Below are 19,529 nucleotides of genomic sequence, written 5' to 3'. Positions count from 1 at the left end.
TTGAGAATTTCACTGCATACAGTCAGGTTTCTTATAAAATCTGTACACATTTTTTAATTAAAGTATATTGGAGATAGGTTTCTTTTTTATTAAAGAAAGTAAAAATTGGATTTTATTTTTTGCCTTTACATGCCCTTTAAAAAATCATGTCACTTCCACCTCAGAAACATATCCAAAATACGATAATGTATCACCCAAGATACTGCCCAAATTCTTATTCACTCTCTCGTCATATCATGTCTAGACTACTGTAACTCTCTTTTAATTGGCCTTCCCCTCCAGAGACTGTCAGCCCTTCAGTCCATAATGAACACTGCCACGAGGCTCATAAAACTCAGCAACCGCTCCTCCTCTGCCTCACCATTCTGTCAATCCCTGCACTGGCTTCCGTTACCTTTCAGAATAAAATTCAAATGAATGACCCTGACATTCAAAGCACTTCATAACTCTGCCCCACCCTACATCTCTGAACTCATCTCTATATACCCAACCGCTTACTACTCTCCTCTACTGACCTACTACTCAACTCTTCTCTCATTACCTCCTCACATGCTCGCATTCAAGACTTTGCAAGGGCTGCACCCCTCCTCTGGAACTCTCTCCCTCGGTCTGTCTGACTTTCTCCCAACCTTTCTGCTTTCAAAAGATCTCTTAAAGCGCTCTCCTTTAGAAAAGCCTACCCTCTTTAACTACCAAATGCAACACCACATACGGTACTTCATCTCTCACTCACTTAATTCTGATCTTATACTCCCCCCTGTGAGGCTGGGCCCCCTAAGGAAAGGGATCATAAGGTTAACATTTAGGGGTACAGGCCTTGGAGCGCTACCACAATCCCCTTCATATTTCCGAATTTAGGGGTGAATGATTCTTAACGTCTTGAAAATATTTGTTACTGTATAATGGAGTGCACTGGCCCAAAATAACTGGTCTTCTCTAGTCCCCCCCTTGCAGAATTTTACAAGTGATGGTGACAAAACACCTGGCAGGACTGATACACTTTGGTACAACCCATCAGGGGGGTGTAACGATGTTGCACGTGCTGCACCCACAAAGGTATAAAAGTAATTCTCACTCAAATCTATAGCTGCCACTCTTATAGATTTCCAGTCCTTGGATTTCAGCTCTATGGGGGTAATGTAATAAATGCTCTTGGGTTTACTCCTTGTCTAGTAACCCATAGCAACCAATCAGCAGGCAGCCTTTACCAAACATCTCATTGGTTGCTACAAGTTACTGGGGGGAGGGTTAGTCCAAACAAGGGCAGCAGGCACTATATACGAGGGGTCTGTACCATTTCCCCATGTCAGTGAGGTTTCCTCTAGGTGTGTGGCCCCTAAATTCTCTCCCTGTGTTTGGCCAATCAGGTTGACAGCGATGTGTCCTACTGTTTTGCCGTCAAAAAAGCTAAAAGGCCTCACCCCGCATAGTGTAAGGGCACCGAGTAACTGTTAGCACATATACACATTCCCCTCATTGAAGGCTGTCGTCTATAGTGATACCCAGTCCAGCAGCCCACCCTTCCCCCCACTTATACACTGACAATCTCTCCCTGACAGGACAGCGATCTACAATGAATCATCATTGGATCGATAAGCCCCGCCCCTGGGCGCGCACCTCTCACGCTTGACGCGTTTAGACCAATTGTGGAACACGCGCCCGCGCACACCCCCCACCCTCTCCGTGGCGGAGGTGACGTGCGCGGCCCCGGGTGCCCGAGTTGGTGGAGCCGGAAGTCGGGACGTGGCCGGCGCTGTGAGGGCAGTAGGATGGCGATGGTGAGCGGCGCAGAGCGGCTAGAGGTGTCCATAGACGGGTTGACCCTGAGTCCGGACTCGGAAGAGCTGGGCCGCCCCGGCGCTGGGGATGTCAGGCTCGGGGAGCAGGAGGACGACTTGAGTCAGGAACTGCGAGCAGAGGCGGAGGCCCTAAGTATGGAGCAGCGCTGGGGCTTTAGCCTGGAGGAACTCTATGGCCTCGCCCTCAGGTTCTTTAAAGGTAATGTCCGTACGGACCCGCTGCCCAGAGTCACTTCTCCCCTTGTGTGACTTGAGTCTCCCTGGTTATGGCTAATTCAGCCTGGTATTGGCTTCCCCATTGTAAGCAGCAGTCCTGTCCTGCTTTATGGCAGCTGAGATTCTAGCTATCTGTATAACAGAACATTCTGTCCCAGTGGCTGCATATATCCTATCTGATCCCCATTGTAAGCAGCAGTCCTGCTCTGCTTTATGGCAGCTGAGATTCTAGCTATCTGTATAACAGGGCATTGTGTCCCAGTGGCTGCACAGATTCTATCTGATCCTCATTATAAGCAGCAGTCCTGCCCTGCTTTATGGCTGAGATTCTAGCTATCTGTATAACAGAACATTCTGTCCCAGTGGCTGCACAGATCCTATCTGATCCTCATTGTAAGCAGCAGTCCTGCCCTGCTTTATGGCTGAGATTCTAGCTATCTGTATAACAGAGCATTCTGTCCCAGTGGCTGCACAGATCCTATCTGATCCCCATTGTAAGCAGCAGTCCTGCTCTGCTTTATGGCAGCTGAGATTCTAGCTATCTGTATAACAGGGCATTGTGTCCCAGTGGCTGCACAGATTCTATCTGATCCTCATTATAAGCAGCAGTCCTGCCCTGCTTTATGGCTGAGATTCTAGCTATCTGTATAACAGAACATTCTGTCCCAGTGGCTGCACAGATCCTATCTGATCCTCATTGTAAGCAGCAGTCCTGCCCTGCTTTATGGCTGAGATTCTAGCTATCTGTATAACAGAACATTCTGTCCCAGTGGCTGTACAGATCCTATCTGATCCTCATTGTAAGCAGCAGTCCTGCCCTGCTTTATGGCTGAGATTCTAGCTATCTGTATAACAGAGCATTCTGTCCCAGTGGCTGCACAGATTCTATCTGATCCCCATTGTAAGCAGCAGTCCTGCCCTGCTTTATGGCTGAGATTCTAGCTATCTGTATAACAGAACATTCTGTCCCAGTGGCTGTACAGATCCTATCTGATCCTCATTGTAAGCAGCAGTCCTGCCCTGCTTTATGGCTGAGATTCTAGCTATCTGTATAACAGAGCATTCTGTCCCAGTGGCTGCACAGATTCTATCTGATCTCCATTGTAAGCAGCAGTCCACAGGCAGAAGCAGCTTCTAAACAGAGTACAAACACATGGAGACACAATGCATCACGCTTGACACTTCAGTTTTTCTTATATTTGTTTTTAGGCTTTAACACAATGCAGGCCTCTGGGTGCTAATTAGCAGTGCAAGTAGTCAGCTCATTAGATTTTCGGCAAGGGAAATCTGTCATTTGGGGAAAGTGCTGCAAGTTATAAAATATATTTAAAGGAAAACTGTTATAAGACAACAGTCCAGTTAGATGTTTGCCAGTAAATTCTGCCTTCTGATTTGTTGCTGTATGAATGTAGAAAGGATTCTGAAAAGGGTAGATAACGGGGCTCCACTGAGCTAAGTTCTCATGATGGGGGCCTCCAGATAGGTACACTAGTGTAGGGCCCATAGAGCTTGGGAAGCTGTAGATGTTGGCATGTGATTAATGGGAATCTGTCATGATTTTTATGTTGTAGTTTTTATTTCTAAATTACACTGTTTATATTGCAAATAATTCATTTTACATTATAAAATTTATTTCCTGAACCAGCAAGTGATAAGTAATATTGGTGTGTAGGTGCATCTCAGGTCATGTGATTTCAGAAAGAGCCAACACTTTAGGATAGAACTGCTTTCTGGCAGGCTGTTGTTTCTCCTACTCAATGTAACTGAATGTGTCGCAGTGTGACCTGGATTTTACTATTGAGTGCTTTTCTTATATCTACCAGGCAGCTGTTATCTTGTGTTAGGGAGTTGCTATCTGGTTACCTTCCCTTTGTTTTGTTGTTAGGCTGGGGGGGGCAAGCAGGGGTGATATCACTCAAACTTGCAGTACAGCAGTAAAGAGTGATTGAAGTTTATCAGAGCACAAGTCACACGACTGGGGGCAGCTGGGAAACTGACAATATGTCTAGGCCCATGTCAGATTTCAAAATGAAATATAAAAAAAAATCAGTTTGCTCTTTTGAGAAACGGATTTCAGTGAAGAATTTTGCTGGAGCAGCACTATTAACTGATGCGTTTTGAAAAAACATTTTTTTCCCCATGACAGTATCCCTTTAATGTTCTTTGTTTGAATATAAGGAGGCTGGCAATTAACATGGTTGCTGTATCAAGGTGGCTCAGCTCAAGTTTCTCAGATTCCGTTGCCCCATTAACTTCCAGAACGTGACCAGTAATGGGATCTGATATGCTCTGATGCTTCCGAGGCTGGAAACTCAATGTTCTGGGTGCAGCCAGTAGAGTGGATTCTATAAAAGCACCCATTAATTACATACAGAACAAATGTAGCTAAAGTTCTGTGCAGCTACAGTTCTGCTTTAGGATAAAATGTCTGTGTTTTTTTTAGCCCAGGTCCAGTGCTTTGCTGGCAACAACATAGCAATGCCACTTGGCTTGAGTCCTGGATCTTCACTGGTACAGAATGAATACAAGTCAAGGGTTTGCCTGGAGTCAATACAGTATTTGGCACAGAAATCTAATGCCATATAGTGGGACTGTTAGTGTGGGAAGCAATGTGGGTCAGTAACTAGTGATGTTCCCTTGCAGTACTGGGGTCCTATTTTTGATTCAGACTTGAGCAGTAAGTTGCTTCTCTGTGTCACCAAGAGTTTCCTTCCATTGTCCAAAAAATGCTGGGAGCTTCATTGTGAATACAGGGTACAAGATAAAACTTATTCCAGTCCAGGTGCTCGATATTAAATTTTTACCAAGTAAACATGGAAATGGGGTCCTTTTTTTGCTTATCCCATAGTTAAAATTTCTTTTTTATGCATAAGTGGGGCAACTGTTCATTCATGCCAGTGACACGATTTAAAGGGAAAGTAAAGTCTAAAATAGAATAAGGCTAGAAATGCTGTATTTTGTATAATAAATGTAAACATGAACTTACTGCACCACAAGCCTAATCAAACGAATGATATATGCTTTCAAAGTTGGCCACAGGGGGTCACCATCTTGTAACTTTGTTAAACATCTTTGCAAGACCAAGACTCTGCACATGCTCAGTTTGGTCTGGGCTGCTAAGGGATCGTCATAAATTATCAAAACAGCACAAGTCAAATAATATCTGCCAGAAGCCAACAGCAAGACTGATTAATAATCAGAATATACAGACTGCACTGGGTACTGTGTTGTCATGTAATCTAATGTGGATTTTATAGTTTTTGTATTGTTTAATACAAACTTTCTTCAACTCTGCAGAACCAGCGGCTGCAGCAAAATAATCCTCCAAATAGAATCCCAGTTTATCTGTTTAAATCTGGCTCCATGATCTTTGTCCCTGCAGCTGGAGTTGGAAACAGTAAAGGGGATGTAAAGGCAAAAATAAAATCCAATACAAATCTCTACACAGTCGCTGACTGCTCTACAGGGAAACAAACAAAGCTGCTTGAGTTCTACATGGCTTCGAAGTAAGGCGGGGGCTCCCCCTGCTGTTCATAAGTCTGATTGTTTCCCTGCAGAGCAGTTAGGGACCGTCTGACAATTCCTATCCACAGCAGTAAATGAAGGGAGAATTTCACTGCATACAGTCAGGTTTCTTATAAAAACAGTACAATTTTTTGTACTTTTTCATTAAAGAAAGTAAAAATGGGATTTTATTTTTTTGCGTTTACATGCCCTTTAAAGGGGCTTTGTAAACCTCTATACTGCTTCCTAAACTTGCAGTATAATGAAGTCCTCCCTATCTGTACAACTAAGACAAAAACAGCCCTATCCCTAGAAAGGAATATTTCTGATGGGGAATAAAAGTGTTGTGGTCAGGGCATTTTGTGTTGATTCATTCAGCAGTGGGACCTGCATGTGATTGTCCTTTTATGAGTCAGATTAGTGACCATTCAGATTAAAACTGATTTCCCACAATTATCTGTTCTTTATGCAGAGAAGGATGGGAAGGCTTTCCACCCGACCTATGAAGAAAAGCTGAAGCTGGTGGCACTACAAAAGCAGGTTCTCCTGGGTCCGTATAACCCCGACACTTGTCCCGAAGTCGGATTCTTTGATGTATTGGGCAATGACCGAAGGTAAGCCCACAGGACAAGGAAAACTGCAATAGTTTGCTCAGTCATTCTCTGTACTCCCAACCTCACTGCCCTGCTGTATCTCTCCCTGCAGAAAAGAATGGGCCACTTTAGGCAACATGGACAGACAGGAGGCCATGACAGAATTTGTATCGCTGCTCAATAGATGCTGTCACCTTTTCTCCACCTACGTCACATCCCATAAGATCGAGAGGGAGGAGCAAGAGAGGAGGAGGTAACCTGTAACAGGCTCTGTGATTGGCTCATTCTCTAACTTTCCACATCAGAACCCCCCCTAAAAATCTAAGTTTAAAGGGGTTGTCCTTCAAGTTAACTTTTAGGATGATGAAGAGAGTGATATTCTGAGATAATTTGCAACTGTTTTTTATTTTTTATTATTTGTGGCAGTTATTTAGCTTTTTTTTCAGCAGCTCTCCAGATTGCAGCTTCAGCAGTCTGGTTGCTAGGGTCCAAATTGCCCTAGCCACCATGCATTTATTTGAATAAGAGACTGGAATATGAATAGTAGAGGCCTGAATAGAAAGATGAGTAATAAAAAGTAGTAATAACAATACATTTGTAGTCTTACAGAGCATTTGTTTTTGGATGGGGTATCTGAAATCTGGGAAGAGTCATAAAAAGAAGGCAAATAATTAAAAAAACTATATAAAAAATAATGAAGACCAATTTGCTTTGAATTAGCCACTCTATAACATACCAAAAGTTTACTTAAAGGAGAAACAAAAAAAACCCTACCCCCCACCCCAAGTTGACCCCCCAGCCTAGCTGCCCCCCCCCCGGGAAATTACCCTAACTTTTTACTTACCCCCCCCGGGAAATTACCCTAACTTTTTACTTACCCCTTGGAGCAGAGTCGTAGCATCGGAGCGCACCGCAGCCATCTTTCAGGTCTTCGGTAAGCCAAGACGGAGACCGGCGAATCGGCGCATGGAAAGTTGGAGCAATTAATCCGGTTTGCGACAACTGCGTATGCGCCAAAATGGACGGAAATTGCAGAAACGCTGGAAGAAGACCTGGAAGATGGCTGTAGTGAACTCCGATACTGTGACTCTGCTCCGAACGGTAAGTAAAAAGTTTGAGGCATTTCCCCGGGGGGCAGCTAGACTGGGGGGGAGGAGGGAGGGGGGGGTAGGGTTTTTTTTGGTAAAGGGTTTGTTTCTCCTTTAATATCAGGTCTCTGATGTGGGAGAGGGACATCAGGCTGAGCTTTTAAGTTCACACACATTGTTTTTTTAAAACAATAACTAAAGTTTAAAACCAGGGAAGGTGCCAATATGTTGAACACCCGGCAGCGAGGCAAATATGAAGAAATATTTTGTTGATTTAAAGGGGTTGTTCACCTTAACTTTTAGTATGGTGTTGAGCAGGAGTGCCCATACTTTACGAATGCAAGGTTTACTTTTAGTGATGTTGTCCCTTTATGATCTACATCAATAAAATCATTGTTAGCACTCTGTTCCATGGGAAATATTACTTTAATATTGACTCATAAGAAAATGTATAATGCTATATTTAACAAACAACTATTTCTTATGTAACCTTAACATAATAAATATCTACTGATACCCAGCTAAAGGTCTACTGGTAGATGCCGAATCATTTGGGAACCCCTGGTGTAGAGATGGATATTCTGAGACAATTTACAGTTGGTTTCTGTTTTCTATTATTTGTGGTTTTTGAGTTATTTAGCTTTTTATTCAGCAGCACTTTCAGTTTCAGCAATCTGGTTGCTAGGGTCCAAATTAAATGCATTGATTTGACTTAGAGACTGGAATATAAATATAGGGCCTGAATAGAAAGAGGAGTAATAAAAAGAAACAATACATTTACAGCCTTAAAAGCATTTGTTCTTTAAATTGGATCAGTGACTCCCCATTTGAAAGCTGGAAATAATCAGAAAAAAGGCAAATAATTCAAAACTATATTTAAAAAAATAATGAAGACCAATTGAAAAGTTGCTTAGAATTAGCCACTCTAAAACACACTAAAAGTTAACTTCTAGGTGAACCGCTCCTCTAAAACTGGATGGAAACTGAAGGCATTCATTGTGTAACTGAACCCGTAGCTCAGAGCAATTCCTGCTGGGGGAATTATTGAGCGCCTTCTCATTAGTGCGTAACCTCATTTATACTGGTGTGACTGCAATATTCCTATTCCCTTTGCTCCTGTTCCCTTTACATCTAAATGGCTGAAACTTTACAAATGTCAGTGTTATCACTTACACACAACGATGTTTGAATTTATGTTTATGGACAGGGCTGCCATATTGACAATATAGTATAAAAATAAAGTGCTCTTCCCTAGGAAGAGAGGTGCTTAAAGGAACAGTAACATCAAAAAATGAAAGTGTTTTAAAGTAATAAAAATATAATTTAGTGCTGTCCTGCACTGGTAAAACTGCTCTGTTTTGTTGACTAAATGGCACAGGTTACATTGCAGATAACAGATTAGCTCTGTAGAATACAATGGGTTTAGTTCTTATACGGACATCTTAACCCTTTGTATTCTACAGTGTTTATCTCCCCTGTAACCTGTGCTGCTTAGTTCTATTTCAACTCTAATGGCCGCCCTTAATATATAAGGTAAATAATTATGCTTCATCTGTCTGAGTATTTAGCTACCCAATGCCCTGAAAGCAGCAAGGCTGGTGATAGGGGGGGGGGCAGAGCTGTGCTGTAGAGAGAAATTGCTGCTTACGGGTTTGGGGTGTCTCCGTATGAATCCCACCCTTAAACCGCTATCAGTCACCCTGACAAATTTGGATTGACCCAGTACAATCGGCATAGGGGCACTGTCATTATAATAAACCTGTGTGGGCAGTGCACGAGATTCACAGCATAGACGTGCCATATAATTAAAGTGGTATTTTTCCTTTACAACAGGAGGGAAGAGGAGGAGCGCCGGAGAAAAGAAGAAGAGGAGCGAGAACGCTTGCAGAGAGAAGAGGAAAGGCGAAGGAAAGAAGAGGAGGAAAGGTTGAGGCGTGAGGAAGAGGAAAGGTTGCGGGCTGAAGATGAACGGTTCCGTATGGAGCAGCAGAAGTAAATATTTCAGTTATATATTCCAAAGCTTAGGGCCCATGTAACCGTTTTGCGTCTGCAGTGCAGTCCCAGATTCCAGGCTTGTGCACAACATAGATTCAGCAATCAATCCGCTGTCACCTTATTGGCCTAGAGCAGTAATGATAGATTCTCTGTGTTCCACCCTCCCAAACACCGAGCAGGCCACTAATAAATCCCTCATTGCTGCAACTTATTGCAAGCAGTTCTGCTGCCCTTACAATTAAGAGCCCTACCCTGTGCTGGTGGTGAAATCCTCTTTACTCCAGTCTAAATGGGGTGACCTTTGTCACACTTTAAGATCAATGTTTCCCTCCAAAGTTGTCATTTCTCAGCTGTTAGTGAGTCACAGGTTGGTGGTGCAGGCAGAATGGATTCCTTGTCTTTCAGTAACCTCACACTGTTTTGTTGAGTAGAGCAGACTAAAGGGAAACTTGAGACTCTCCAGTAGCAACGGATAAAAATAGCCAACAGCACAGTATTTACATACAAAGAGATGGCAGCGAGACACCAGAACTCAAACAAAGTAGTCCCTGCACTAAACACTGGGCTTTGTTTAGCATTACTAAATGTGTTCTTGTTTAGAGCGATTTGTATATTAGCACTGGATGCCCATTTGTATGTACCGCTAGCCTTCAGGCAAAGGGCATTTTAGTATTGGTACAAAAAAACAGCCATGGTACAAGAGTATAAATGAGACAGTTTTGGGTAAGTCCAGAATGTTAAAGGAATTATTCAGTGTAAAAATAAAAACTGGGTAAATAGACAGGCTGTGCAAAAAAAAATGTAATGTATAAAGGCTGGAGTGACTGGATGTCTAACATAACATAACAGGACAGAACACTACTTCCTGCTTTTCAGCTCTCTTGGTTTCCACTGACAGGTTACCCTGGTTACCAGGCAGTAACCAATCAGAGAATTGAAGGGGGGCCACATGGTTCATAACTGTTGCTTTTGAATATGAGTTGAATGCTGAGGATCAATTGCAAACTCACTGAACAGCTATGTCCCATGTGGCCCCCCTTCAAGTTGCTGACTAAATCAGAGTTAGAGAGCTGAAAAGTAGGAAGTAGTGTTCTGTCCTGTTATGTTATGTTAGACATCCAGTCACTCCAGCCTTTATACATTACATTTTTGGCTAACTAACTATATTAGAAACATTTTTTATTTTGCACAGCCTATCTATTTACCCAGTCTTTATTTTCACACTGAACTGTACCTTTAAGGAAACATAGCTGCAATAAAATGAAATCCTTTGGGCTGTGCCCAAACTACAGTCCAATTGACACTGAGATATGTTCAGTGCCTATGATTAAGTGTCAAATGGACATGAAACACGTAAGGCTTGAGATGATTGTTCAATAAAGTATTTTCCTTTTTTCTTTTTTTTTTCTTTTTTAATTTTTTGTTTGAACTGGTGTGGTTTCCAATGTTTCCTACACCCCTTATTTTTTGTCTAAATCTGCTGAGAGCCTGGGGCTTGAGCACCTGGGCTATCCCTCATCCCTCTAGCCAAATATTCCCTGTTTGTAAAAGGCAATCTTATTGGGTCTGGTTGGTGTTACTCCTGGGTTCCCATTTAATACAGCCCTACATTACTGGGGATGGAGTGTTACAGGGTGTTTGTGGTACTGTGCCTTGGGCCTGTGTTTATGTTCTGCCGCTGGCTCCCGAGAGCAATAAACAGAAGTGTGTTGAAAACGTCCCTCTTGCATTGTGATCCCTACAGGCAGCAGATTATGGCAGCGCTGAACTCGCAGACAGCAGTGCAGTTCCAACAGTACGCGGCCCAGCAGTACCCTGGGAACTTTGAACAGCAACAGATCCTTATCCGTCAGCTCCAGGAGCAACATTACCAGCAGTACATGCAACAGCTTTACCAAGTGCAACTTGCCCAGCAGCAGGTACAGTTCTAGAGCATTCTGTGTCATTAGCCAGGCTCCTTGCCAAGGGTGCAGGCTCTGTACATTACACAGGTTTAGTCCTACAGCCAGGAGTGCACTCACTGTCACTTATATTAACCAGGCTCTGAGACCCTTGTGTACATGTAAGTAATATAGCAGGTATAATCCAAAAACCATGTGCCCTCACTGTGACTAGTTGTAACCAAGCTTGGACCCCCACATACATGCTCTGAGCTGTCTAATTATTAGTGCCAGAGAGTGAGCGTGCACTCAGTGTGACTCGTATTAGCCATGCTGTGGACCCTTTGTGAGTTCCCAGTGTGTAATACAGGATTAATTCCAGATCCTGAGTGTGCACTCACTTTCAGCAGTGAATACAAAAACTCCAAACCCTGAGCGCTCCCTGACTGAGTGCTCTGAAACATTTGCTATACAAGTAGTCACAGTCTGTCAGTACTGAAGGAACAGCTTCATTCTGAGCAATCACTCACTGAGGCTCATTTATCAACATTGGACAAATTTGCCCATGGGCAGTTAACTATAACAACCAATCAGTGATTAGCCTTTTGAAGCCAGCTGCAAGTAGGACAATGAATGCAGCAATCTGAGTGGTTGCCATGGGTTACTGCCCATGGGCAAATTTGCCCAGTGTAGATAAATGACCCCCAATGTGATATGTAGAAACAAGGCCCGGCTCTGAACATTCGCTCTGTGACTAAATGCTCACTGTGATTGCTACATGCAAAATGTGAATTCATATCTGTTCTAGAGCCTAAGCACATAGAATGTGAGTAGGGTGGAACATATGTACAGAACAGTGTCTTTGCTAGCCCTACTGAGAATGTTCTTAGACATTAGAACTTTTGGTGTTTGTTACAGTGAGTGCTGTTTAGGCTCTAGAAACGATTATTGACTAGCCTCAAAAACATACCCTCAATGTGACTGGCACAGGAACAGGTCTGTGGAGTCAGTACATAAATTCTTTGACTCTGACTCCTCTGTTTTTAAAGGAACAGTGCCACCAAAAACTGAAAGTGTATCAAAGTGATTAAGATATAATATACCGTTGCCATGAACTGGTAAAACTGATGTGTTTGCTTCAGAAACACTACTATAGTTTATATAAACAAGCTGCTGTGTAGCCATGGGGGCAGCCATTCAAGCTAAAATAAGACACAGGTTACATAGCAGATAACAGATAAAACACCATTGTATTGGACAGGGCTTATCTGTTATATGCGGAGTATCCTGTGCCTTTCTCTTTTTTCCAGCAGCTTGAATTGCTGGCCCCATCACTACACAGCAGCTTGTTTTCATAAACTATAGCAGTCTTTCTCAAGCAAACAGAGCTTTTACCAGTGCATACTAGCAGTATATTATATGTTAATTACTTTAAACCATTTTAATTTTTGTTGTTACTGTTCCTTTAATATACTAATGTATTATCCATATTGATTAAAAAAGTACACAACATACAAGGCATTTAATCACTGACAAAGCTCAAAAATATAAACCACATCCTTTAGTAATTCTAAACCAAAATCAAAGTTAAACTACATAAACCAAAAACAATTGGAAAACCTAAAACAACTTATATACAAATTGAACCTGGTATATATTTGTAGATTAGCTGTTAAATACAGTGCAAAATTAACTAAAGTATTGTTCTTAGAGACAATTGCTTCTGTCATATCCTCCTTCATAGATGCTCTTGAATCTGATTTATTTTCAGTGCTTGTATTTAAAGTTATTAGGAGTCAGCCGGTATATTTTTGGCAACTCCAGATACCCCAAATTGCTCCCGACTCCACAGCTCTGCACAGGAGTGGTTAACCAATGATGTAAATGCATTGTTTAAGTGATTAAAAACTTTCTTATGCAGGATAGATATTGCCTGATATATTGGTACTAGAGATCCATGCTGATTGGTGGATATATTCCATTTATCTGATAGGCCGCAATACAGAAGCAACAGGAGGCAGCAGTAGCCGGATCATGCTCTCCATTGAACTCCCCCTCAAAGATGCACGGAGTTAACCCCGCAGACCCCGGGGATACCCCTTCAGTTAATGGGCAGAGTCACTCTCACATAGACAGCAATGACACAGAACTGGAGTCCGACCCTCTGGAAGACCTTCTGGAGAATGGAGCAAAAGGTGATCCAAACGCTGTTCTTTTGTCTGTCCATTAAGCCCTGCTGTATTTGATTCCTGCAGCACTGAACCTCTGTTATATCATTGTCTGCAATACAGCAGGGCCTAATCAGAACCTGACCAATAAATATGACATTGTCTATATAGAAGTCTTGTGTCAATGGGGATTTGAAACCTGACAGGTTAAACCAAAGATGTACAAACCTGTATCTCCATTCCACGCTTTAAAGGGGACCTCATACCCATGCACAGGCTACACAATTATATTATGGAGGGTGGGAAAGTGCAGAAATGAAAGTGATTGCTTGTGCCAGGGGCATAGCGGCGGGGAAAGCAAAATATGACTGACAGCTGAGTTTTTTCCATGAGGTATAAATATTTTCATAAAAAATCACTTGGGTTCCACTTTTAATTCAAAAAGGGCTTTTATTATACATTTTTAATGTCTGGGTGACGGGTCCCCTTTAACTCACATTGGATTAGGTACTGTGCACATGCCATTGTCCTAAATAGGAAGGATTGTACGGGTCCTCTGCATTTATAGATAAAAGAAGTCACTGAGGAGTTCTGTGACCATATAAAGGCACAAGGCTGCAGGCTGAGTTATACAGGGAACTCTGAGTATCACTCATGTATTATAAGGGATAATGTACCCCCTACTGTAAATGATAAGGATATTAGAAGTCACTGAGGGGTCCTGTGACCATATAAAGGCACAAGGCTGCAGGCTGAGTAATACAGGAAACTCTGAGTGTCACTCATCTATTATAAGGAATAATGTACCCCCTACTGTAAATTATAAGGATATCATAAGAGCCCCATGGGTTCTGTGACCATATAAAGACACAAGACTGCAGGATGAGTTATTAAAGGTCACAGAGTGCCAAGATTACTATATATTTAACACATGAGGTTGATTATTAGTGCGGTCACTTAGTTCAGTTTGTAAGGATACATGTTTACTGGTTGGGTATTATAATGAGTTATAGCAGTATTATGATTCAGTAGAGATAATACATAAAATGTGCAGTTAATTCTGTGGACAATATGTATCTGTGCTTGGGTTTCACCAATAACATGCATTTTTTGAAAGCTGTACCTTTTCTGCAGAGGCCGCACCAGTAATAGCCGCACCGTCCATGTGGACACGCCCCCAGATCAAGGACTTCAAAGAGAAGATCCGGCAGGATGCGGACTCGGTCATCACAGTGGGTCGCGGCGAGGTGGTGACGGTTCGAGTCCCCACCCATGAGGAAGGTTCCTATCTCTTCTGGGAGTTTGCCACAGATAATTATGACATTGGTTTCGGGGTTTATTTTGAATGGACAGACTCCCCAAATACGGCGGTCAGTGTGCACGTCAGTGAGTCCAGTGAGGATGAGGAGGAGGATGAAGGTAATCATGTGATTTCATTTTACTTCCAGCAGCAGTAGAGACATATAGAATGAATGTGCCAATCAGAATGGCAATAACCTTTGGTTCTTTCCTATTCTACTATATATATAAATATATATATATTTTTTTTTTTTACAGAAAACCCAAACAGCGAAGAAAAAGCCAAAAAGAACGCCAACAAGCCTCATCTGGACGAGATTGTGCCCGTGTACAGGAGGGATTGTCATGAAGAAGTGTACGCTGGGAGCCACCAGTACCCGGGCAGAGGGGTTTACCTGCTCAAATTCGACAATTCCTACTCCTTGTGGAGGGCCAAGTCTGTGTACTACAGAGTGTACTATACTAGATAAGGGGCGGGTGCTGGAAGGTCAGCAGGGGGTGCTGTGCTGTGGATCACAACTTTTGCTGGACCTTTTTAATCAGTGTTGTCTCTCCCTCTGGCAGCCCCCTGTTGTGATGCCAACACCAATTAACCCTTCTGGTGCCAGAGGATTATAAGATAAGGAGTATCTGGAGTTCAGGCTGTGCACACGGCTTAATTCCAGCTTTCTGTATGGTAGGAAGCTTCTAAGCATTCTCATTCACTACTCACCATGTTATTTAGCAAATTATTAGACCGCCCCAGTTTCCACAGCCATGCTTAGTGTTCAGGCTCCGCCTCCTGTTCAATATGCCCGTCGCTAACATGGCATCAGCCGAGTGAAACATTGCCCGGGATTCTGCTTTATAAAGGGACGTTGGACTTTACACCAGTTCAGTCTTTGGGTTTTACAGCAGTGATGGGCATTAGACATTGGAAACACCAGCGCCACACGTACATTTGCCATTCTGGTGCCGACCACATTAATGAGGGCCACGTTGCTGGATACGTCTTATTGGCATTGTGCGTTTAAATTAAATGCCCCTGCCAGGTGAAAGGCTTGTGTGGAAGTGTGCGCAGTTGGGATTGAGCTGAATATCTTGTAGCTAAAGTTGCTTGTTAGCAGATACCATCCGTGCATATCCCATCTGAACTACAGCTTTACATAGGCATCTGGGAGTTTTAGTTTGACACTACCAAGTCACCCTGTTCTGCAGCCAGCCCCCATCATCGGCTTTGCTTTCTTACTCATAAAGGGCGATTTTGTTGGATGCAGAACTTTCATCAGAATCTGGATTTGCCATCGGACTTTCAATCACATCTCAACTGCGGTTTGGCTCTCAGTGTAGGGATCGGAGCTCATTACACACATTAACTGAATGCCTGTGTTTGTATAAGAATAGATAGAGATTCACATACATCACTGCCAGCGTTCCCATGCCAAAATCCACCCTTTTTTCCCTCGCTGCCGGGCAGGCCGGTACTGGCTACAAATAACTGGCAAATATGAAGGCAGAATGGTCTGTAGCATCAGCGGAGCGTCGCTGGGTTGTACAGAGAGTAATATGGGGAGGCAAAGTTATGTTACATGAATATTTTGGGATATGAAAATGGTATAATGAAAATCATTGAGTTAGTGAATGTGAATTTTTGTTCAGGAGTCATATCGCACTTCCTATTGCCAGAAATGGAAAGTATTTGGGAAAGATTTGGTGGTCTGAATCCTGCATTTGCAATAGGGGAGATAAGAATGGAGTGCCCTGAATGCTGTTGCCTTTATACAATGTTTACCTAGAAATGCACTGAATCCACAAATTTGAATTAGGCTGAACCCCCAAATCCGTTGCAAAAACATATGCAAATTAGGGCTGGGAAAGGGGAAACCTTTTTTTACTTTACTTAAAGTTTTTGTGACAAAGAAATATGCGCTTTCCCTCCCCGCCCCTAATTTGGATTCAGTTTAGATGGGCAGAAGGATTCGGTTCAGCCTGGCATAAGGATTCGGCCGAATCCTGGATTTGGTGCATCCCTACTTTTACCCCAACAAAATGACAGTTGCATATTGCAGATTTGATTAACAATGTTACATCCCGTATTATATGGAAGCTACTGCCGTCGTTAATTGAATCCCGAGTGCATTGTCTTCAGTTGTGTGTCTAGAACATTCCCAACCATGTATTGCTGTAAGGAAGGACTAATGGCTGTCAAGGTGGTGACGCACAATCACACACAAGTGTATAGCGAGGATGAGGCCTAAGGCACATGGGGGGTATTCTCAGAAGGCCACATTGTTGCTTCTAGGCTAATAAGATGCCCTTCTGCCTTTAAGATGCATTTACCTGTTGAGTGCCCTTACTTTTTGAGTTGACACCCGTCACTTTGTCACCCACCATGAAATCCGTCCAATAGTATTGCATGTGTGGGGCTAATGGCACTAGATGTTCAAAGGACACATAGTGTTGCTATGGTATAGTTCAGCTGCAGTGCATTTCACTAGGGTGTACATAACATTACAACCAGTATGGCAGCAGCTAGTGCTTTTGGCTGTAGGAACCCCCTGTTTCAACCAATCATGCAAACCCCAAGATGTGGCACCTGACAAGTCTTGTGTTGTCTTTAGCCTTGGCAAGATCTTTGGGTGATGTTTAATCGAGCCATGGTTAAGTATTCGTGCAGAAGGGCTCAAGGAAATGGCCTTAAAATCCTTCTACTCTTCTTGTCTTTGCAAAACCTCTGTCAAATTCAGAAATATATGGAGGTAACTTGCTCAATGGTAACAAGTCAGTAAATGATGACTGAAGCCTTTGCAGCGTTTCCATTAAGCAAGGACTTGTAGCAGTCAGTGGTCTCTGCTGATCACTTCCAGTTCATGCTCCACCTAGTGGCAGAATGCAGAAGTACGACACATTGATTTGTTATATGTTATGGGTTCTAATCAGAGGACACACAAGTGACTGTGGGACTAGTAGTCTTATTGGAGATGGGGGAGAATAAAGGGAGAATGGGACAGTTATTTATAATAAACACGATCAACGTGACATTTTGCCTGGGGTAAATTAAGAAAGTTTGAGATTGGCTGATTTATGTTGCACTGACTGGTAGTTAATTGTTCACTTTCTCTTCTCCGTGTGATTTACCCTTTAATCTTTTTTGTTTGGCCTGTGTTGGTTACTCCTTTCCATTTGCTTCTTTACCAAACCAGGCCGAGAGCGCAGGCCTTTTAGGAATCAACCTTTGTGTGTCCCTTTATGTTGTTCCACTATAATTATATATATCAACCCCTGTCGGTTGCAATGCAGTGTGTGTGCTCCACTCACCCGAGGTGGGGGATGTAGAAAAGTAGCAGTTTCTTAAAGGTTTTTAATATCTCAATCTGCTCGATGCATGGATTTGTACATATATATATTAATGTTATCTTTATTTGATTTTTCTGCTTGGGAAAGAAATGAATGAGCCAAGGTCGATAAATCGGCAGCTCCGGGGGTTGCACTACAGCTACTGGGGCTGAAAATTAAAAGTCTCTGGCTCAATTATAGGCAAGTCAGGCTTTTCCATTTGCAGCTGTTGCCAGGGTTGCCAGGTCTAATTTTGAAAAACAGCCAAAGTCGGCTACAAAACTAGCCAAGAGGCACTTAAAAGTAGCCCAAAAATAGCGCAATATGTGCAGTGAAAAAAATTCTAAAGAAATGAATGAATTTATGTGAAAAAATGCCTTTTTGAATTGTTCACTGTTTAACAAATGTTCCCATGAATTCGCCCGTCACCGGGGATGTAACAACAGAAGGGGCCCAGGAGATATAGGGGCCCCGTAATACATATACAATTTCAATAAATATTGGTGAAAAAGCTCAACCTCTAGACATTTTGGTGGCCAGCAGATTTTTGCTGAAATTGAGGAAAGTCACCGGAATGGGAGACGGGGGGGACAGAGCCCAAAATCTGATAACTCCCATCTTCTACACAAGTCAGTCCCATTGCATGCTGGGTATTGTAGTCTTACATTAAACTTGGCAGTTGGCAAATTGTTAAACAAAAACTACATTACCCAGCATGCATTGGGAGACGCAGGCTTGGCTCATTAGGCAAGAAAAAACTGTGGCTGGTTTCCAAATTACAAACCAGCTAAAGGCCCAAAAAGTAGCCCAAATCCTTACCTTGGCTAGTTTGTACTTTTAAAACCTGCCTGGGCTTTAAATTAGTAGCCCAGTTTGGCTGGAAACCTGCCGACCGTGGCAACCCTGGCCGCTGCTTCAGATACCGTCGGACGCGGCTACTTGTATGATTTTGTATAAACGCATCGGAACAGGGCGGAGCTACAAAGAATAATGTAAATACGTCACAGACACAAAGGAGAAAAGCACTTTCGGAATCCTCGGAACGCAGACTGTCGTCCCTCCTGGTCATCGTTCTGCTCCTTGTTCTTCTGACTTCTCTGTCTCATTGCCTTCAAGCTGTCGGGGGACGCAGCACAAGTGCAATTGAATCTTTCAATAATGTATTTAACGGTAATGAAACCTCCAAGTCTTGGGCTCTTTCCTCTTTTGTTTTCATTTCTGTTTGATACGTGTTGTGGTGTCGCCGAGGGGCGGCCGCGTCTCACGCTGTACATTGTTCAGCTCTTACAGAAATGACCTTTGTCCTTATTAAAACAGATTTCTCTCCTTTTATCAAATCATTTCAATGTGTCGTTGGTCTGTCTGTGAGCTCGGTAATTTAATAAGGGCAACGGAATACTTGCTGGCAATTGTCGCCAGTTACATCGGGCCCCATACAACAACATTTTCTGGGCTCCTCCCAGGCCAGACCCCACCTACCCCATTGGTAACTATGGCCCCCTACTACAAGTTAAAAACATCATTGGTGGTCAAGCCCCCCAATTCAAGTAAAAAAATAATCATAGGTGACCAGTGCCCCCCCCTACAAGTTAAAAAAAAAAAATGTTGGTGCCCAGGGTTCCCCCTACAAGTTAAAAAAACAGGAAAAGCAACTGTAACTTGATTTATTTTA

At 42.8% G+C, this 19,529-nt stretch overlaps 1 protein-coding gene across 1 annotated transcript; it reads left to right on the top strand.

Annotated features, from left to right (window-relative positions):
* Positions 1-1,671: 1,671 nt before the first annotated feature.
* acbd3.L (acyl-CoA binding domain containing 3 L homeolog) lies at positions 1,672-19,197 on the top strand. The gene is made up of 8 exons (XM_018261560.2): positions 1,672-1,998; positions 5,992-6,133; positions 6,225-6,365; positions 9,034-9,192; positions 10,940-11,114; positions 13,069-13,270; positions 14,378-14,662; positions 14,801-19,197. The coding sequence occupies exons 1-8, from the start codon at positions 1,770-1,772 to the stop codon at positions 15,010-15,012; spliced, it is 1,545 nt and encodes a 514-aa protein (XP_018117049.1). The 5' UTR covers positions 1,672-1,769; the 3' UTR covers positions 15,013-19,197.
* The last annotated feature ends 332 nt before the right edge of the window (positions 19,198-19,529 follow it).

Source organism: Xenopus laevis, chromosome 5L (assembly GCF_017654675.1).
Source record: "Xenopus laevis strain J_2021 chromosome 5L, Xenopus_laevis_v10.1, whole genome shotgun sequence".
NCBI lineage: Eukaryota > Metazoa > Chordata > Amphibia > Anura > Pipidae > Xenopus > Xenopus laevis.
Note: the sequence above shows the minus strand (reverse complement) of the source record. Positions and strands in the feature narration are given on the sequence as shown.